The sequence below is a fragment of the Equus quagga genome, chromosome 6 (genome assembly GCF_021613505.1).
Source record: "Equus quagga isolate Etosha38 chromosome 6, UCLA_HA_Equagga_1.0, whole genome shotgun sequence".
NCBI lineage: Eukaryota > Metazoa > Chordata > Mammalia > Perissodactyla > Equidae > Equus > Equus quagga.
Window position 1 is genome coordinate 69,772,700 of NC_060272.1, and position 21,240 is coordinate 69,793,939.

Here is a 21,240-nt window from a genome sequence, read left to right on the forward strand (position 1 = left end):
ATTTAGAAATGAGTATCGCTTCCCAAGCTGGCTTCACTTTCTGCTCTGCTTCTCACGTCGCACTTCTTTCCTTTCTGCTTCCCACTTTCTTCTTCTCATCCCTTTACCACCAATCCCAACTCTGCCTGTTCCTTCTAGTGTTCTTCCATCAACAGTTTTTCTGCAGTCTCTTTCTTTTCCTTTTTCCTTGTTTTTCTTCATTACTTTCAATTTGAAAGTACAATAAATGGTTGTTGATAAATTTCCTAGAAATCACAAAACTCATTGTCTTGAGACTTTTCTTTAGTTGTGTTTACTTGATATGAAAATTTTTAAGACAGAATATGGATCAGATGTTGCTTTTCTGGGTTTTAGGTAAGATGCTTTTATTGCCAGCATCATACTTCCTGTCATTGATGTTTTAATTGACAGTTAACCTTACCTATATCTTACTTATTCCTAAAATTATACCAAAGCATCTGACTACTTCTTGGCTAATCCTTATATATAGTGAATTAGTGAGCATCCAAACAGTAAGCAGATGGCACACTTGAGATATCTGAGGAGGACTTATTTCTAAAAGTGTTCATTACAAAGATGTGGGCAAGACATAGGAAACCTTGAGGAACAGTACTAGAGTCCAGAGCCTGTAGGAGCAGACCTGTTACTGTCCTAGGCCCAAAGGGATAGGCGGAGAGCCAGGGTACCAGAGCCCAGAAGGAGAGAGGATCGTTAGAGCAGGCCCCAGGAGTGGAGGACCCAGCTGGTGGTGGACAGCCTCCCATGGAGAGAACCAGGAGGATAAATATCCTGATCTCATCCTCCTCCCTCCCTCTCTCTCCAGCCAGGGCTTCCCATTGGCCAAACGCAAAAGGAAGCCAGAGGACACAGATCTTCTTAAATGCCATCCACACAGGTGATCCTGGGGCACAAACGAGGGTACAGAAAAGTGGAGAGTGCGTCCGTAGGACTAAAGAGAGGATATCTAGCACACTACACAATATAGCCTTCTCTTCCTGACAAGGTAGAACTTATTTAGGATGGAAAGAATCAACAAAATTAACTGTCACTCCTGGTGAATCTCATCCACTCACCTAGAAGCTCAGTTTTATATTTTTTTAAAAAAAACTTATTCCACTTCTCTCACTTGAATTTTATGAGGATAAAGGAGGGCATATCTCTGAATGTGCTTCAAAGTCTAGAATCTCTGGTAAAAGTTTTGACAGAATCATAGACAAAGGAGGGGTCTTACAGTTTTGGACTAAGCAGCCTTCACTCCCACCCCCCACCACCAGTTTACTGATTATAAGAAAGAGGCCTGAAAAGGTTAGTGGCTTTTCTGAGGTTATAAGATAGAAGAGTCATAATTAAAATCTCAATCTTTTCTGCCCCAATGCAGTCTACTTTCTAAAATGTGCACTTTCTTTGTAAACTCAAAATACTATATGATTTAAATGTGAAGAGTCCATAAATGGCTAAGAAGTAAAGATATCTCATAGGTAAAATGTGCCTGTCAGATTGTGTTTAAGCCATAGGCCTTGAATAAATGTAATAAGAATAAGAGCAAAGACTTACACAGAGCTTACTAGGCGCCAGGTGCTGTCGAAAGCACTTTACATGTACTATTCATTTAATAGAAACAACGCTGTAGAGTAGGTATTACAATTATCATCATCCCCATTTTACAGATAAGGAAACAGAGGCCTGGAAGAGGTTAAGTGACTTGCCCACAGTTCTACAGCTAGGGAGTGGCAGAGTCAGGACTCAAAGCCCGGGCAGCTAGACTTCCGTGTCTGTGTTCCTCATTACACATCCTCCCTCTCTAGCAGAACGAGACAGTCTTCATTCTGGCACCATCTGGAATTCACTCACATTACTTTTTTCATCAAAAGAGGAATTGTTTCTATTCCCAACTCACATTAAGATTTAGAGACCCTTAGATTTATTATGATTGGCAAGGTGGAGGCAGTGCAAAATATAAGATGAGGAAGAGAAAGAATTACAGGATAATGATAATGAACTGACTTTGTCTGTTGGCTTTGACCATGGCCTCTATTACAGTGATCTCTAGACTTTTGCTTCCATGAATGAAGTACCTAAAATTAGCACTGTGTCCTGGGTCTTGCCCATGACCTCCAAAGCTGGCATAAATAGTCTGTGGCAGAAAAGTCATGATGTTAGAATTTCTTCTTCTGTTTGGGTAGATTCAGTTGTTTGAGTAGTTTTCTGATATTCTGAAGTAACTCAAGATTTTGCTACAAAAGAAAATGTTTGAGGCCATTGAGCTTTGGGTATTTTTGGAAATTGCCTTTCTGAAGGAAATTTAAAAATCTGCCAAACTAAATATTTCATGAACCAATCAGGATAGAAGTCAGTGACCTACAGTGGATGGTGAGAGTGTAAAGTCTCTTCTCCATCCAGGCAAATGTCTATGATAATGATGAGGCATAGAAACACAGGCACTTAGCATTCAGTCCTATCCAAGGTCAAGCACTAGGTTATTGTCATATTTCACACTACTTTTGTACCTTTAAGAGCATTTATTGTGATAATATAATGCTGCCTGCTATCTTAAACATTACCAACACACCCGTTATTGAGGAGTACTGCTGTTAAGATCAGTCATGTGTACAGAAACGTGGTGACCTGAAGATGCTGATGCCCGTTCAGATAAAACATAAACCCCTTTGTTTCTCTCTGTCTCTCTTTCAGATTCCCAATTTCCCATCAACATTGTGGCTGTCAAGAACGATCATGATTTTCTTGAAAAGGACCTTGTAGAACCTCTTTGCAGGTAAATCATGTGAAGTATTTTTATTTCTTTCAGTTGGAAAGAAAGTCTCAAGTAGGTATCACTAGATTGAGGGGCGGGTTCAACAATTCGTAAGTATTTCTTGAGAGCCTACTATGTGCCTAGCATGGGTCCAGGTTCTAAGCATACACTGGTGAGCATGATTAGTCCCTGGTTTCGTGGAGCTTAAATCCTAGTAGGAGGCTTCAGACAATAGATTAGGAAAAAGAAAGAGAGAGTGAGAGAAAGAAAGAGAGAGAGAAAGGGAGAGGGAGATGTTATCTTAGAGAGTGTTAAATGCTATGAAAATAGTAAAACAAGGTGAGGCTATAGACGGTGCTTAGGGTGTGGGTGGGTGAGTAGGAGGCAGCAGGTGGGCCACAGCGTGAACGGTCAGGGAAGGACCTGGAAAACTCCATGAGTATGTTAAACTTGGCTGCAGTTTTTGGAAAGTCGAGTGATTACATCAGCAAACTGGAATATGTAAGCTCAAGTAATCATATTGGCAACCTGGAATATTTGAGCCTTTGCAACGTGGTAGATGATATAAGGAAACAAAGATGTATATATGAATAGCTCCCTCCCCTCGAAGAATTTATAGTCTGGTTGGAGAAATCTAGTTGAAGAAATGAAGCATGAATACATGAACAAGTAAGTAACAATTATAATTTGGGTAATAAAAAAGATGCCAATGACAGTTGTTAGCTCAGGTGCCAATCTTTAAAAAAAAAAAAGACGCCAATGTAATCAATATCCCTGAACAATTAAATGCATGTGAAAGGTTGTATGTGTCTGTAGGAATTTGAAGTTTCCTAACCAAAGCCCTGGAGAGAGGTCAGAGCTGGAGATAAATATTAGTTGCAGGAGGTGAGTCATTTTTCCAAGGCCACACAGTTAGTTATGGGCTGAACTGACCTTAAAACTCAGTACTGATAACTTGCAGTCTAATCTTCTTTCTAGCACTTTCTGTGTTTGACATAGAAAAGATGGCAGTTTAAGAGGAAAGTAACGATGAGCAAAACTTTTGTCAAGATAAGAGAGAGGAATGTATGTTAGAGTGGTGTGTAAATAATCTTAGGCTTGCTGAATCTTCAGACATATATATTTTTGCGTTCACAAGCTGATCACTCTATGGTAGTTCCTATATGAAGAGAAAATAGATTTGAGTTAAGCCATGATCTGTGAACGTTCAAGGAAAAAGCAGGACTGTGAGCTGGCTTGAGTGGGTAGAGGAGCAAAGAACTCTTCCAATCGCAAATTACATGCACAGGCTATTTGGACTAGAAAACACACAAGCACGAAATGCCATTTGTGAGCGGTTGTGAGACGAATGGATGGTTTGGTTGTGAGTCTTTAAAGGTCATGAATTGGGAAAGCAGTGTTTTCTCTTCAGCATGTCTGAAGCACATCGCAAGCAGAGGCCACTGTCTCCTCATGAGCATTTATCCGGCTCAGAACTGTTCATCCAGAACCTTGTCCTGAGTTTTCCTTCTTAGTTTCAACCCAGGGTATTTTTACTAGTTGGCATATTTTTCAAAAGAAATAATGTTTGCATTTTAATTGTGTTATATTACATTATCTTTTTTCCCAATTGTATTTTTTAAATTTATGTTTTCTTTCGATCAAAGCATCATGTATGTATAAAGTAAAATTCACTATTTTCAGTGTACAGTTCTTTGAGTTTTGACAAAGGCCTACAGTCGTGTAACCACCGCCACAGCCGATATATAGAACAGCTCCATCACTCCCCAAATTCCCTGGTTCCCCTTTGTCATCAACCTCTACCCCTACTCCCAGCCCCTGGCCACCACTGATTTGGTTTCTGTACCTATTGTTTTGCCTTTTCCAGAATGCCATATAAATGAAATCAAAGAGTATGTAGCTTTTTCAGTCTAGCTTCATTTCACTTAATGCACTTAAGACTCATCCATATCGTTGTATGTATCAGTCAATACAATTGCTGAGTAGCATTCCATTGTATGGCTATATTACAGTTTGCCTATCCATTCACCAATTAAAGGACATTTGTGTTGTCACCAGTTTGGATGGTTATAAAGCCACTAGAAACATTCATATTCAAATTTTTCTATGAGCATGAGGTTTCATTTCTTTTGGGTAAAAATCCTAGAAATGGGATTATGGGGTTCATATAATAAGTATGTTTTAACTTTAAAAGAAATCACCAAACTTTCCCAAAGTGACCGTATCGTTTTGTATTCCCACCAACAATATATGAGAGTTCTAGTTGTTCCACATCTTTGTTAGCACTTGGTATTGTCAGTTTTTTTTGTTTTGTTTTGCTTTTAACCATTCTAATAGGTGTCTAGTGTTATCTAGCTTTATGGGCCCAGCTTTAAATCTCAAACATGTGGGGTGGTAAATCATTATCTACTCACTGCTGCATGTGATCTGAGATGCCCTGACTAAGTTCTGGACTTGTCCATCAGAGTCTACCCTTTTTAAAACAATATCTCTCAAGGGGCCAGCCCTGTGACGTAGTGGTGAAGTTGGCGCACTCTGCTTTGGTGGCCCAGGGCTCATGGGTTCGGATTCTGGGTGCAGACCTAGGCCCACTCATCAAGCCATGCTGTGGCAGCATCCCACATAAAATAGAGGAACATTGGCACAGTTGTTAGCTCAGTGACAATCTTCCTCACCAAAAAAAGAAAAAATCTTTCAGACATATTATAGATATGAGCCAGTATAATTAATGGGAAATCATTTAGAGATATAAAGTTCTGAATGATAATACTAATGTCAGCCAGAAAAATCAGAAGCCCTCTGTTGTAGAGCCCATGACCCATCTCTGATACAGCCCTTGGCAGGATCCATACAGACGTACCCCAAGAGACATTAGTCTGCAAACACGGGGAAGAAGCGCAGCAATGCCAGACACCGCAGTGCTCTTGGTGAAGGCCCAGCTTGTGTAAAATGGTTAGAGTGGCAGGAGGTTGTTATAATTGGAATAATTCTTAGGACAGCTAAGTCTCCAAAAATATTATGAAGTCAGAAAAGTGTTCGGCTGGAGGTGTGTGAGCTGAGATGCTCGGAGCTCAGGAGCGGGTGGGGTGGGGGAACAGAGGGCAAAGGTCGTCACAGCGTGGATGGCTGGATCAAGGGAAGCAGGCAAAGTAGGTAGCAGATATGAAGGGAGCTTGGTTAAAGGGAATGTGAATGGAGTTTCTCTCCCTTTGTTTCGAGTTCCACCAAGACGCAGATTTCCCACATTCCAAATAGGGGAAAGCGGGCACAAGGAAGACTCGCAGCCTGAGGGGAATTACAGCACATTTAAAACTTTGAGATTGATGAGTGGTTAATTAGACGCTCACCCACTCACACGGTGTGTAATGATTGATGCCTGGAGAGCAGTAAGGAGTTGTGAATTTATTCCTTTTCTTCCTCGTGCACTGCAGACACCCTGATAGAGCTGGTCTCATGTTTTATTTTTAAAGCTTTGTGGCCTATCCATTTCTCATGCATATTTGAAATGCTGAGCCAATGCGGAATCGTAAAGAGAACCGTAGCCAGAGGGCAGGTAGCTTCTGCCAAGTCGACAAATGAAGACGAGATTGCTGAAGATCTCCTGCAAATGTTGCCCACAAGAATTTTACTCACCTTTGGTTTCCCAGAAGTGTGTCTCCTGTGTGGACAGACAGTTAATGTCCTAGGTCCAGAATTACACTTGGGGAGTTGTTGAACAGGGTTAACTTTCTGGTTGGCTTGGAAAAATATATTGTGTGGAGGATGTTGATGGCAGGGAGGGCCATGTGGATGTGTAGCTCTCGTTGTTATGTCTCAGAAACCAGACAGGTTGACTGTTTTTGCTGAAGGTGTGACCATCCAGGATGGTGACCTCTTGTAGCCTTTGTTTCCCAGCTCTCACAGCACCAGCATACAGTAGCTGCTCTGTACATACTCGTTTCTGCAAGTCAGGGTAGTACTGTTTCCACTATTTTAGCGACCACAATTATAATTCTGTTTTGATGTTTTTTGACTAGATTCTTAATTGAAAAATGTTTTCCCCTATGAGTAATGAAAAGCTAATTGCAAATTTAAGAACCTATATGAGGTCGTTGAAACTGTGTCAGAATGTAGGCTGAGGCAAGGTGTCAAAATAGCTTGCAAAAGTTTGTCACCTTTGGGGCTGGCCCCATGGCCGAGTGGTTAAGTTTGCGCACTCCGCTGCAGGCGGCCCAGTGCTTCGTTAGTTCGAATCCTGGGCGCGGACATGGCACTGCTTATCAGACCACGCTGAGGCAGCGTCCCACATGCCACAACTAGAAGAACCCACAACGAAGAATACACAACTATGTACCGGGGGGCTTTGGGGAGAAAAAGGAAAAAATAAAAAAAATCTAAAAAAAAAAAAAGTTTGTCTCCTTTAAGGCAAATTGCGGCAAATCAGAGCTCCTGAATGAGATTTTTAAGTCATATGTTCTGTTAGCATTTGGGTTTGCAGGACTGGCTCAGGCTGCTAACAGAGGGCCTGATGCCCAAGGTGATCTCTGAGTTTCTAGTGGAATATTAGGCCAGTAAACCATCTGCATAGCTTATATCGTTAATAAATACTAGTTAAATACAGCATGTATAAAACAGAGTATTCACCTTGTTCAGCACTGTTTTGTGGAGATGTGGCATTGATTAGGGTGATACAGTGCTTCTAGCACTGCCCTTTATATTTAAAAGGATAAGTATAATGACAGTGATTTTCATATAAGGTGGGGGAGGAGGTCGGGGGGAGTGCTGACAAAAATGATACCTAAAATTTTCCTCTGCACACAAAGGCACATATTTGATTTGAGTATGTTAAATAACGTTGATAATATTAAATAATGGTAGTCTTCATGGATATTGATAATAGATTTTAAATATTTTTCCATTTAGAATATTTATCACAGAAAATGTACAGTATTATATATATTGTTATGCCATATAACAATTTGTGACAATTAACTGGACTGAAACCTTCAACAAATCATTGGGAGAAGGATGTAGATGGGATGGTAGATGATAATCATGGTCCCTTCCACCTTTAAAATTCTGAGACTATAAATAAATACAAATCCCAAGAAGCAGTGATTCTGTCTCTGTCAGACACATACAAGGTGTTCACTATATGTACCAAATATTACTCTAAGCATTTTACAAATATTTACTTATTAATTCTTATAACAATCCTATAAAGTAGGCTCTAACATCATTCCCATTTTACAGATAAGGAAACTGAGGCAAAGAGATGTAGAATAATTTGCCCACTCACAGCTAGTGAGTGACAGAGCTGGGATTCAAAGCCAGACAGGCCGCTTCTGGAGTTTCCAAAGAGAGCTGAGGTGTTTTTGTGAAATGCGATTTGAGGTACTTTCCTTTGAAGGTTACTTACCTTTGAAGGCAATTCTTCCAGAGATGTGTATGTTGCCTTGAGAGTTTCTGAATTTGACTTAGAAGTCCCAAAGACAGAAATTCTGGTGGCTTTTGCACCTTATGCTTCATGGAACTCAACCAATTACTATCAGGAGAGCCACAGTACCTCGTCCTTCGTTCTTCAGCTCCCTTCATCGAGGCTGTCTCTGGAGGCCTCTCCTTGCTACAGGACAAGTAAGACAGAATCCTCACTCTGAGATCTCAGGCCGGGGAGTAGTTCTCCGCCCGGAGGGGTGGAGCATTCTGCCTCCTTCTTGACATCAGGGGATGTTTTTGCTTCTCGCACTGGGGTGAGGCTGCTGGCCTCTGGTGGGTGGAAGCCATGGATGCTGCTACACCTCCTACGATGGACAAGGCAGCCCCCACAACAAAGGATCATCTGGCCCCAAAGGCCAGTTGTGCCAGGGTTGAGAAATGAGTAAATTATGATTTACTTGGACAAACGGTATAATCGCTGTCAGTACAGATGCAGGATAGCTAAGGGGGAAAGGGTTTCAGAGAGGGCTTCCTGGAAACTGACCCTACGAGGCCAGCATGAAGGACCCAGACAAGAATACATGAAATTTTGATGCAGCTATTTTAAACTTTTAGCTTTTTTTTAAAATTAAATTAATATGCAGGAAATGTATCTTCATCCCCACCCCCACCTCCCACTATGAACCTCTCCCCAAGGTAGCCTATATAGTATGGTAGAGACCTGGCATACAGACACGTATAGACACGGTAGGGTCAAAGATAGGAGATTTCACATATATATGTATATGTGTGTATATATGTGTATTAATTTGTGTGAAAAACATTGATCTTTTATGTACCTTTTCCAACCAGCTACTCAAAATAACTTTTATATGCCTAAACTTTCAGGAAGAATACATAAGAAACTAAAAATAGGAAAAAAATTGAGGGAAGAAAAAGGAGTTTATATATTTAATGTCATGCACTTCTATATATCTATATTATATATTTTTTTAGGTATTTTTATTGCATTGTTAAGTACATAACAAAGGTTTTAAGAATGCCTCGCTTTGCCGAATAAATAATAGATCACAGTGGCTGACATTTAGTGAGCGTTTACCAGCTGTTTAGTAGTATACTAAGCTCCTTACATTGATCTCGTTTAATTCTCCGAAGAATCTATGAATACCAGGTGTTATTATTATTGTGGTTGTTCAGAAGCAAGAGTAACCAGACTCCTGGTTTGAGTGGCTGGGTGGTGGTGACACCTTTCTCTGAGGCAGGGAACAGCTGCGGGGAGGCAGTCAGGTCTGGCCAGATTCTGGGGAGGGGAAGGTGTGATGAGCTGAGGCGCCTGGGGGGCCGACACTGTGCGGCTGAGGGTACACATCTGGAGCGGGACAGGGGCCTCAGCTGGATGACAAAGATGTGAAATCCTCTGCATCTGAAGGTATGACAGTCCTGAGAGTGAGTGAGGTCACCCAGGGACAGCAGAGACAGCCAAGAGAGTGAAAGAGAAGAGGACCAAGACTGACCCCTGGGAGACCCACTTCTAAGGGGCAGGCAGGCAAGGAGCTGAGACCCTCCGCGGTGCGTCTGTGAGTGAGTGCCCCATCCCAGCCGCTTACCTCCAGACCGGTTTTGCTCTGCTTTCAATTTCTGAACCCCTCTCAGAGATCTCAGGTTGTGACCCTTGTTTCAACTTGGACTAGTTCTCACTAGAGAAATTATCTGGATTAGATGCAATTATTGTAAACAGTTAAAAAACTAAGGACACCCCATCTGACTTTTCCAGTACAGGCATGTGTGAATTTAAAATTTGTCTGAAATTCCAGAAACTAAAGAAGCCCAAGACAACCTGGACATTTTTTTAGTTCTTCATCCTTGGGCCACTGTGACCATTGTCCTTTACTGACTTGCCAATGGAGCTTACACTCTTCCTTGAAACCTTGACCTTTAGAGCAGACAACTTATTTAAAATTATTTTCTGGGGATGTAATGTACAGCATGATGCCTATAGCTAACAATACTGTATTGCATATGTGACAGTTGCTAAGAGAGTAGATCTTAGAAGTTTTCATCATAAGAAAAGAAATTTGTGGGGCCGGCCTGGTGGCAGATGGTTAAGTGCACATGCTTCACTTTGGCAGCCCAGGGTTCATGGGTTCGGATGCCACATGCTGTGGCAGTGTCCCACGTACAAAATAGAGGAAGATTGGCAACGGATGTTAGCTCAGGGCCAATCTTCCTCACCAAAAAAAAATTGTAACTATGTGTGGCAATGGATGTTAACTAAACTTACTGTGGTGATCATTTCACAATATGTACATATATCAAATCATTATATTGCGCACCTAAAACTTATACAATGTTATGTGTCAATTATATCTCAATAAAAAGATTCTTTTCTTATACAAATCACACAGTTCCACACCTTTGTCCTCTACCCCTCTGACAGTGTACACACGCTTCATTTTCTTTGGACAGCTGGATCTGCCAGTGCTTGACTCTTTTTCTTCCACACCTCAGCTAATAGTTGTTTGTGGGTTTATGGGCTGGGAGAGAGAGGTCAGAATTTCTGCTGCAGCATGCCCGCTTGGTAGGAGCACAGCCAGAGTGGAAAGCTCAGTAGAGCAGAGGCATGGCCTTCTGGCTCTGCAGTGGCATAGTGACAGCCACTTGTGGACTTCTGATTACACTCTTTTTCCCCCAGACATCATACAGCCCCCTTGCTGGAGGGCCTGTGATTTTCAAAAGGCCCCTCCCTCTCTGAGTACACACCAGAGTTGTCTGTTGGGCATGCTCTCCACCCTGCTCTGCAGGGTCTCTTCTGTGAACTTGGCGGTGGGGAGACCTTCCCATGCGCCGCACCCACCCACACAGGAGGAGCCGCTGCTCCCTGGCGCTCGCCTGTGAGCCCTGGGTCAGGAAGGCGTCTTTGGTGACTTGTTTCTGAATGTCTTTGGGAGCCACGCCCAGAACGCTCCTCAGCAGACGGACAGGGCCAGACACCTTCAGTCCCCGCCACGTGAGAGGAGGGTGAGAAGTTCAGGCTGCCGGCTCGGATCAGAACGGCATGTTAGAGGGGAATTTGTACCTCCACTTGTTATTTGGCAGGAGTATTAGAAATAACACAGGAAACTGGCCACTAAATCAATCTGGGAGACTCATGACCAATCTAACATCTGGCAGTTTAAATGTAAAATAAGAATCAAAATGTGAGGAAGCCGAGGGTTCCATTGCTTTCCTATCCGTCTATAGACAGAGGCCCTTCTGTATCTCCTGGGCCTGCGACAGGCCCAGGCCACCCTCCCTGTCGTCCTCAGATGGTCCAGCATCCACCCTGCCCACAAACCCCCAGCCCTCCCAGCAAGCACCGTGCCTTTCCTTGTTCTTCTGCGCGGCCTAGCCCCTCAGTCCAGCCCTCCTGGCCGCCCTTTGTCCCCTCTCTCGGGTTCTCCCTCCTGTGCTCCAGGCAGTCTGTGCCCAGCTGGATTTTACACTGACTACAGTCTCACTCCGGGTGTGGTTAGCTGGGGATGCAGGGAACTTTCTACCAGTTTCCAAGTGCTCAGTAGTAGGGAGTGCATCTCATTCAGTGGTATATCACGGGTGCTAGATGCTTCCTGGGCTTGTGCCAAGCAGCAATTCAATAAATGTTGGTTAAATTGAACTGGAACCCAGAAGAAAATAACCTGTCAGTTCACGAATTATCTTATTGTTTCTACATGTTAGAGAATATTATGTGATGATAAATTAGTCATTTTCTCCTCAAAATACCCTAAGTCTGTCTCCTTAGCTAGACTTGTTAAGAGGATACGGGCCCACTTGCTTCTCAGCCCTCTACACTCAGGCTTCTTGGAAACTGCCCTCGCCAACTGCTAACTCCAAAAGGCGTATTTTAGGTTTTCATATCACTTATTCTTTCTTAAATATTTGATAGAACTAACCAGCTGCTCCTCCCTCCTTTCCATATTGCTTGTTCTGTGGCTTCTAGGAAACCGCCTTCAGCTTTTCTTGTTGACCTCTTACATCTGTGACTGTACCTTCCCCGTGCCCGGCTCCTCCTTGGCCCATGCCTTAAACACTTAAGTTGCCAGGGTTCTGAATTCTCCCTGGATGATTGGCTTTGTTGTTAGGTATCTTCTACGTATCTCCTGTATATGCTGATCATTCCCAAGTGGTCTGGATGTCACAAGGGCCCCTAAAATTTAACACATCCAAACATGAGCTCATTATGTTCCCCATATCCTAGCTCCCTACCAACTTCTCTATTTCACTGTTTTCTGTGTTTAATGGCACATTCACAAAAGCCTGAAATCTGGAAGGCATCCTCTATTCCTCCCCCTCCACAGCTTCCACATCAATGACCGAGTCTTCTGCTCTCACTCCATTTCTTCATCTCTGTGCCCTCTCTCACCTAAACTATTGCAAACATCTCCTAACTGTTCTTCAGTTCATTCTCCATCCTGCCACCAGTTATGTTTCTAACATGCAATCTAATTACCTCACTCTCCTGTCTAATATCCTTCAATAGCTCCCCATTGCCCACAGATTGCTCCTAACATCTTTATCTTGGTCCTTCATGATCTAGTCCCTGCCTATCCCTCCAGACACTCCTACTCACATGCTCGCAATTCCTAGACTAAAGCATACTATCTAATGCTTGTTTGCTTTGCCTGTAACTCCTCTAGCCTGGTCAGCAAATTTCTCTTAGTCCTTCATAGCCTTGCTCAAATATTACCTCCTCTGGGAGGTTTTGTCCTTATGTGCTCAGGAAAGGAGTCGCTTCTTCTCTTATTCATCATATTTTTATCCCGCGCAGGACTGTGAGATCCTCAAAGGCAGGGTCCACATCCTGTTCACCTCTGCATCCCCAGCACCTAGCCTCATTCCTAGAACATAGCACACACTGTCAGATGAACGAATCTCAGCTTCTTCTCTTATTATTGACTTTCCATTCGAACCTCAAGTTTCACTCTTAAAACGAGACTTCTGATTATTTCCCCTTTACTAATATGTTAACCTTTCTTAAGGTTTCTGAAGATAGCAGTGGAAATTAACAGGTTCTGGTAGCAGTGTCATTGTGGACATTTCTTCTGAAAGGATCAAACTGCTTTGCTTGTGTTAACATATAAATCCAGTTTGCTCAAAAGCACAAAGTGGACAGTCTGCATCATGTGTCATGGATTTTCTCTTTCTATGGAAAAAAAAGGAGAAGAGAGGAAACTACCATTTATTGACTAGCCTGTACTAGGTACATGACATATGCTCTCATTTTCCAGGCCCTCCTAAAATTCTTCTTGGGTAGGTGGGAGCAGAGACATCGCTGGCAGGAAGAAGTCCAGCTCTGCTGCTAACTAACGCCTGGCTCCCTAGAGCAAGTGTTCCTCTCGGATCCTTGTTCTCCTCATCTGAAAATAAAACAGTCAGACCAAATGGCCCCTAGAGTCTGCCAAGCTCTAATGTTTCCTTAGCAAACATTTACTGAGTGGATTTGCTCTGAGCCAGCGCCTGGGCTGGGCATTAGGGATGCAAATAAGCTGCGGCTCTCAGCCTGTCATATTCAGCGGGGGAGAATCATTCTGTTATTCCGACTATACAGGTTCTATCACAACTACTTTAAGTCATTCACTCATTGGACCTATATAGACAAAGTACATTCAGTTAAAAAGGAAAAACCTGCAGAGACTATCATGTATACAGTTTCCTGCTAGGCCTTATGCGGATTAGAAGAATAAAGTATGGTTCCTGCCTCAAAAGAGGCTCTAATCTACGGGAAGATGCACTGTTCATGCAGCCAATAAAATAAATTTTATAGTCAAATTGTTATTCAGGCAGGAATAATTTTCCAGGCAACCAGTGTTAGACCAATTCAAATTATGTGAAGGGTTTTATATTACTCATCATTAAGTTAGATGTAAGCAAATACCGATGCTAAATATTTGTCCAGAGTGCAGATGGGTTTCACTCATGCAGAATTTCACAGTGCTTTGATAAGGTGCTCTGAATATTTCTGTCATGTGACATGTTCTTTTACCTGAGGCAGCCAGTCCTTAAACAGGTGTTTACCTCTCTCTGGAATACATGTTTCATCTATTTTGCATCCTTGCAGAGTCTAGCCATTGTTCTTTTATCTTGTGCAAGATAAATCACAGGCTGATGCTACACCATGCTGGGAATGCCTACCTAGTTTCGGACCACTATACAGAGTATTTTCTCTCTTTGTCTTTTTTTTTCCATCTTAACAAGTCAACTATTTCTTTTTTTTCCCCAGCTTTCTTGAGATATATTGACAAATAAAATTGTAAAATATTTAAAGTGTGCAATATGATGGTTTGATAAACACATACATTGTGAAAGGAAGAGTTGAACGGTTGCGTGTATGATCTTTCAAATTGTACCCAGAATTTCTAAGATGTCTTCAATGGTGATAATGTTGTAGATAAGAATGAGAATTAATGAGCAGGTAGACTGAGAGCAAAAGAAATGCAGATCACTTTGCGTCAGTAATTTCGAAGTCCAAGAAATAAAATGATTTTTTAAATTAATGAAACAGAGACTATGTCTTTAAAATAATAATAATCTTTACTTTTTAGAGCTGTTTTAGGTTCACAGAAAAATTCAGCACAAAGTACAGAGGGTTCCCCTATACTCCCTGTACCGACACATATGTAGCCACCTCCATCATCAACATCCCACACCAAAATGGTACTTGACAATCAATGAACCTACATTGATACATCATTATCACCCAAAGTCCATAGTTTGCATTAGGATTCAGTCTTGGTCTTATACATTGTATGGATTTTGAAAAATATATAATAACATGTATCCACCATTATAATAGCATACACAACAGTTTCACTGCCCGAAGAATCCTCTGTGCTCTGACTATGTATCCCTCTTTGCTTCCTAATCCCTGGCAAACACTGATCTTTTTAATGTCTCCGTGGTTTTGCCTCTTCTAGAATGTCGTATAGTTGAAGTCACAGTATGTGCCTTCTCAGATTGGCTTCTTTCACTTAGTAATATGCATTTAAACTTCCTCCGTGTCTTTTCATGGCTTGATGGCTCACTTCTTTTTAGCACTGAATAATATTCCGTTGTCTGGATGTACCACAGTTTGTTTATCCATTCACCTACTGAAGGACATCTTGGTTGCTTCCAAGTTTTCACAAGTATGAATAAAGTTGCTATAAACATTCCTGTGCAGGTTTATGGCAGTAAGAAACTGCCAAACCATCTTCCAAAGTGGCTGTACCATTTTGCATTCTGACCAGCAATGAATGAGAGTTCCTGTTGCTCCACATCCTTGCCAGCATTTGGTGTTGTCAGTGTTTTAGATGTTTGTCGTTCTAATAGGTGTGTTCTAATGGATATCACATGGTTGTTTTAATTGGCAATTCTATAATGACATATGATGTTGCGCATCTTTTCGTATGCTTGTTTGCCTGCTGTGTATCTTCTTTGGTAAGGTGTCTATTTGGATCTTTTGCCTAATTTTAATTGAGTTGTTTTCTTATTGTTGAGTTTTAAAAGTTCTTTGTATATTTTATCCTTTTTTGTCCTTTATCAGATATGTTTTTGGCAAATATTTTCTCCAAATCTGCGGCTTGTCTTCTCATAGACTTGACGATGTCTTTCGCAGAGCAGAAGTTTTTATTTTTAATGAAGTCCAGTGTATCAGTTATTTCTTTCATAGATTGTGTCTTTGGTGTTGTATCTAAAAAGTCATCACAAAACCTGAGGTCATCTAGATTTTCTCTTATGTTATCTTCTGGGAGATTTATGACTTTGTGTTTACATTTGGGTCTAGGATCCATTTCGAGTTAATTTTTCGGAAGGGTATAAGATCTGTGTCTAGACTGATTGTTTTGCATGTAGATGTGCATTTGTGTCAACACCATTTCTTGAAAGACTATCTGTTCTCCATTGTATTGCCTTTGCTCTTTTGTCGCAGATCTGTTGACTATATTTGTGTGGGTTATTTCTGGGCTCTCTATTTTGTTCCATTGATCTGTCTGTTCTTTCACCAATATTACACAGTCTCAACTACTGTAGCTTTATAATAAGTCTTGAAGTTGGGTAGTGTCAATCCTCCAACTTTGTTTTTTTGCTTCAGTATTATATTGGCTATTCTGGGTCTTTTGCCTCGCCATATAAACTTTAGAATCAGTTCGTTGTCTTGTAATTTTTTGTTTAAAACTGAACATTTTAGACGTTGTAATGTGGCAACTCTCAAAATCAGGTCCTCAAGGTTTGTTGTTGTTGCTGTTTGTTAAGTGACTTTTATTCAACTAATTCTCTAAAGTATAAGTCCTTTGTTGTATATTACCACTGAAGTCTCTACTTGATTCGCTTAGTGGTCAGCAAGTGATTGGACAGAGATTTCCTCAAATGCCTTGAACCACTGTATCTCCCAGCCTTTGCCAAGGGGCTCTTTGTGCATACTGGGCTACAGTTTCAATGCTCCAGCAGGAAGTTGGTAACTCTGCCTTAGCCTTTACTTCTTACTTGTGCAGATCACCAAGGTGGGACAGAGGTGAGAAATTAGGCCCTTCTCAGGCCTTTCCTGGGTATGCACACAGTTCTGCATATGTGCTTGTCCTCCTAGCTTCCTGAGACTGTGTCAGAACTTTTCTAAGTCCCCGATGGACATCTCATTCCCGCAGCTACTCCTTTTATTCCTTTTGGTTAACATTTCCTTTGGCCCAACTTTTATCACCATTTCAGGTAGCTACGTTGTTAAATAACTGCCACTGATTATTTTTGACAAACACCCTGAGAAAAAGCTATTCTCGGTGATGAGCTCAGAGTCAAGTTAAATAAAGATAAGCCCTGTGAATGGGGGCATTCAGGGAATTGCCAGACAGCTCAGATAATGACAATTCTTTAATAATGGAACTTTTGGGGAGCTCAAACCCATTCTGTCCTCTCCAGTGGCTGGTAGGCTGCCAGTTTTCACAGCTACTTTGTGATGCTGTTGTTTTTCAAAGCTCCTTGGGGCAAGGAACATAGGAATAGGGCAAGTTCAAATGCCACAAAGTTCGCTGTTCTTACATAGATTCAACCATTTTTCTTAAATAAACAGTACTTGGATTGTTATACGCTTTTATTAATTTCCAGAGTTCTTAAAAAGTGGATTTTGACAATTTTTTCCAGAATTCTTGTTGCTTTTATGGAGGCGTTTTGGAGATCTTTACTCCACCATTCCCGCTGACATCACTCACTTGCGTTATTTTTTATTCAGCTTTATTGAAGTGTCATTTACATTCAAGAAAATTCACCAACTTAAAGTATACAATTTGATGAGTGGTCGAATGTATACAGTCGTGTAACTATCACCAGAGTCATGATACAGAACATTTCCATTACTTCAAAAAGCCCTCTGTTGCTGGCATTTGGGAACCATCAAACTGCTTTCTGTCACTACAATTCGATCTCTTCTAAAATTTTGTATAAATGCAATCATATAGTGTAAGCTCTTTGTGTCTGGCTTTTTTCACCTAGCATAATGCCTCTGAGACCCATCCATGTTGTTGCACGTATCACTAGTTAGTGCCTTTGTATTGTTGAGTATTTCATTGCACGGATATACCACAATTTTCATATCCATTTACTAGTTGATGGACATTTGGGTTATTTTTACTTTTTGGCTATTGTATGAATCTGACTACTATGAACACTCAAGTATAAGTCTTTGTATGGGTGTATGATTTATTTTATCTTGGATAAATAACTAAGAGTATAATGCCTGGGTCAGATGCTAAGAATATGTTTAATTTTGTAAGAAATTGCCAAACTGTTTTCCAAAGAGGCTGTACCGCTGTGGAAGTTTCGATGGTTCTGCATCCTTGCTGAAACTTTGTATTGTCAGGGTTTTGAATTTAGGCATTCTAATGTGTATAGTGGTGTCCTGTTACTTTAATTTGCATATCTCCCATGACTAATGATGTTGAGCATCTTTTCATTTGCTTATTTGCCATTTGTGTATCTCTTAGAACTGTCTGCTCAAATATTTTGCCCATTTTAAAAATCAAGTTGTTTGACTTATTATGGAATTTAAGAGTTCTTTATGTATTCTGGATGCAAGTCCTTTATGAGATATATGTTTTGCAAAGATTTTTTCCAAGTAGAGGAGCAATTCTTACATTAAGGTGCAGGCAGATATCTGAGTTCAGGGGAGATAAAAAGGACCCAAATCTAGGTAGTCAAATCTAGTTAGAGTCTCTAGCTTCAAAAAATAGTGAAAAGGGCTGGCACTGTGGCTGAGTGGTTAAAGTTCCAGGGGCTCTGCTTCAGCAACCTCGGTTCACAAGTTCGGATCCTGAGGGCAAACCTACTCCACTCATCAGCCATGCTGTGGAGGCGTCCCACAGACAAAATAGAGGAAGATGGGCACAGATGTTAGCTCAGGGCCAATCTTCCTCAAGCAAAAAGAGGAAGATTGGCAATAGATGTTAGCTCAGGGCTAATCTCCCTCAGACAAAAAAAAAAAAAGAGGAAGATTGGCAACAGATGTTAGCTCAGGGTGAATCTTCCTCACCAAAAAAGAATAATAAATAAATAATTTTTTAAATAACAATAAATAAACCTTCTGTGGGCGTCAGAAAGTATAAAGCATATTCAAGCATGTATATAAAGGTTGAGCCCTTTGATATCTTTTGTAAATGTCGTAGATCAAAAACTTTTGCATAGAATAAAATAGTTTGTTCATGCTTCCAAACCATAATGGAAGAACAAGTTTGTCAGATAAGTAAATTTTATAAATAACAAGTAATCCTTCCCTTGACAAACCTGTTACAGAGCCGCCAAATGAGCAACATCAACTTTTTTAAGCTCTTATATATCAGCATCTCCAAATGAGAATATATATATTAAATTTTTTTCACACATTACTCTTAGCTCTCACATAGTGATGTTAACACATGTGAAACTGGCCAAAAAGACAGACTGTCAGTTATAGGAGCAAAGGTCAAGAACGTGCTGAATACAGCGTCTGACTAAATGATCAGCTTCTAATCCAGAGTTGCTTATTATGTTTGACACTAATGACTGTGTAGTTAGTGGGTAAATTGGAGATAGCTGAAAATGAGAGGAGTCATCAAATATTTTTAAGTAAATGAGTGACATGATAAAAATTTGAGAAAGGGAACTGATTTCAATGTGAAGCATTTGAAGTGGTAGTAAAACCAGTTAAGAGGCTGTTGCCTGACTCTAGGTAAAAGATGAGAAGGGACTGAATTGGGACCAAAGGAGAGGCAAGATTTCGAAACTATCACAAAGGTAGAATTGAGAGGACTTAGTGATCAAATGATGTAGACGTTGAAGAAGAACAGTCTCAAGATGACTCCATTTTCCAGTTTGGGTGGCCTGTTGGGTGATGTTCTTAATGAAGATGAAATTAAATAGGAGAAACAGGTTTTGAAGAGAATACAATGAGTTCAGTTTTGATGGTTGAGTTTGAAGGGCCAGCAGAAACCCACAAATGGGTGAGACTAGCGAGTAGTTAGAAATGTAACTCTGGGGCTCAGGTGAAGTGTCTGGGCTAGAAACAGAGGATTGGGCGTCATTAGAGTCTAATTTATTTTAAGATGAGATAAGCTATATCAGTATACCTGTTCAGAGGAAAAAGAGCAAGGACTGCAGTCTGAATTCTTAAAAATATTAATAGTTAAGGAGCAAGCACTACTTGGTGACAGGAAAGAGAGAATATTTAGAGAGATGAGAGAATTCGTAATCTTGGATGCCATAGATGAGAAGAGTTTCAAGGAATGGTGAGTGGTAATTAGTGTCTATTGCTACAAACAGGTATTTGCTAAAAAGAAGCTATGGAATTTGGTGAATAAAAAGTCAGCTTTGGTCAAAACTGGAAACAGCCCAAATGTCTATCAACAAGAGAATAGGTAAATCAATTGTATACCTTGACACAATGGAATACTACTCAGCAATTAAAAGGAATGATTACTGCTATACTCAACAACATGGATCAATCTCCAAAACATGGTGTTGAGTGAACAAAAACCCAGACACACAAAAAATACATACTGTATGATTCCATTTATATGATAACCAAGAATTGGCAAAGCCAATCTCTGGATGATAGAAAGCAGAATGAGGATGCCCCTGGGGGTAGTGGGAGGGGTTGTGGTGGTGGGGAGGATTGACAGTAAAGGAGTACAAGAAAACTTGCTGATGTGAAGAAATATTCTTTATCTTGTTTGAGGGTAGTTACAATTGCCAAAACTCATTGAGCTGAAAACTTAAGGTCTATGTATAACCAGAATACAAAAAAAGTCATTGGTCAAAGATGGGAGATTGAACATCTGAATTTGCTCACTTCTAAATTCCCGCTAATTTACAGAGAGACATTCCGTTACAAAAGCAAATGTCCATACAGAGAGAGAGAAGATCACAACTACAAAATTTTCCAAGCAGAAAACCAGAAATACATGGTAGAGAACTTAGCAAGCCCAAGAAATGAAATCTAAGTGGTCAGTGGAGGAAGTAATAAAATAACTCAGTTTGCCCTACAGAAATCCTAAAAAGCTGGAAGATGTGGGAAGTGAGGTTGAAGGTGGGCTAAAAAGAAGAGGGTTATTTGAATTCTATTTTAAAGTATGTACAGCCTTCCATTTACTCCCCCAATCTATATCTAGGTGACTTCTCTCCCCCATCATCAGTACAGACAGAAGTTTATTCCTTGGAGAGACTAAAACAGAAGTTCCCTAGACTGGGGGACATCGGACAGAGTTGAAGGTGGGATATGCTATTGAAAACGGGGCTTCAGTGGTAGTCTACCTACATTCTAAATATTGAGGTTCCCAGGCCTCTGTTGTAACTTGGCTCCAGAAGATTGGAAAACACACTCAAGAAGAATCCAAGTTCTGAGAAACATGATAAACCTATGATTTCAAAAAAACAAGGGTAGCAGACTCCAACCAGAACAGGTCAGAAGGCTCTGAGAGAGTCATGTCCAAGGAAATTGAATTAATAGGCTATCTGATATATTTTAACACACTTAGATATTTAGATAATTGGGGAAGCATTTGAGTTTGAATTTAGGCATAATTACATCAGAAACTAAAGAA

The 21,240-nt window shown here is 40.8% G+C and overlaps 1 protein-coding gene across 8 annotated transcripts in view; it reads left to right on the top strand.

The window, feature by feature from the left end:
* The window catches only part of STARD13 (StAR related lipid transfer domain containing 13), a 488,843-nt gene that overhangs the window by 430,405 nt on the left and 37,198 nt on the right, over positions 1–21,240 (top strand). For all 8 annotated transcript variants that reach the window (XM_046664327.1, XM_046664326.1, XM_046664323.1 and 5 more), the window contains one exon: positions 2,692–2,773. In XM_046664327.1, the coding sequence (XP_046520283.1) occupies positions 2,692–2,773 (82 nt within the window). The remainder of the gene's footprint in view (positions 1–2,691; positions 2,774–21,240) is intronic.